General features: G+C 50.9%; 1 protein-coding gene across 1 annotated transcript in view; it reads right to left on the minus strand.

The window, feature by feature from the left end:
* The window catches only part of DAGLA (diacylglycerol lipase alpha), a 57,463-nt gene that overhangs the window by 25,751 nt on the left and 30,676 nt on the right, over positions 1 to 1,036 (minus strand). Inside the window, exon 9 of the mRNA XM_027669239.1 lies at positions 217 to 545. Within this exon, the coding sequence (XP_027525040.1) occupies positions 217 to 545 (329 nt within the window). The remainder of the gene's footprint in view (positions 1 to 216; positions 546 to 1,036) is intronic.

The raw sequence follows: 1,036 nt of genomic DNA on the forward strand, positions 1-1,036 counted from the left end.
AGTGGGAATAATCCTCCCAATCCATAACATAGTGGGAATAATCCTCCCAATCCATAACATAGTGGGAATAATCCTCCCAATCCATAACATAGTGGGAATAATCCTCCCAATCCATAACATAGTGGGAATAATCTTCCCTACAGTACAGGTTGAGCTCTTGATCCCAAAAAAGTCTTCCCTTCAAGGCTTTTTTGGGATCAAGAGCTCAACCTGTACTTGCGGATGACAAATTCCAACCTTGACTCAGTGTCAGCTGGGAAAAACCACTGGGAAAAACTTGGGAGAAGCCGCTTAAGTCCGTCATTATTTTTAATTCCCAGCTCAGCAAGTGGGAACAGCCCGGGAGGGAGGCGGGGAGAAGCACGTGGTGCTCCCAGGGACGGGCACGTTCCCGGTGTTCCCGTGCCCACCTCATCCAGGACAGCGTTCCGCTTGGCCCGCTGCCGCTGCCTCAGGAGCACCAGCCCCGCGATGATGTCCGAGGGGACGATGTCCAGATCCCGGAAAAACTCCGCGAAAAGGTAGGCGATCTCGGAATAGGCATCCTGAAAAACCCAGGGACAGAGGAGAGTCACGGCAGTTTGGGAACGGCCTCCAGCCGGGACACGGCGATGGCCCTGGAGATCCACGACATTCCTTCGGGGAATGCCAGGCCCAGACTCATCAGGGAATTATTGCCTCCTGCTTGCTTCCCGTATTCCCACTGGGAGGTGGGGTTTGTCCTGTGCTCCGTGCTCAGGTGTGGGAGGGAGAACATCCAAACATCCCAGGCAGGCACAAAGGGAGGGAAAGGGAATGTTTTGGGATCTGTACATTAAATAAAACAGGGGGAAAAGGATGAAAACCAAGTAAATCCCAATCCGGAGTCACCTTGGAGTCATCCTTATCCTCAGAAACACAATAAAGGCTATTCCAGGGGGGAAAAGGACTCATTTTGTCCTATTTACAGTCTCTTAAATTCTAAATTTGTCCTGGGATACATTTCTCATATTTAACCCAGACCTGGGATCCTGTTCCCAAATTTAACCCAGACCTG

Source organism: Corapipo altera, unplaced genomic scaffold, assembly GCF_003945725.1.
Source record: "Corapipo altera isolate COAL_440 unplaced genomic scaffold, ASM394572v1 218, whole genome shotgun sequence".
Taxonomy (NCBI): domain Eukaryota; kingdom Metazoa; phylum Chordata; class Aves; order Passeriformes; family Pipridae; genus Corapipo; species Corapipo altera.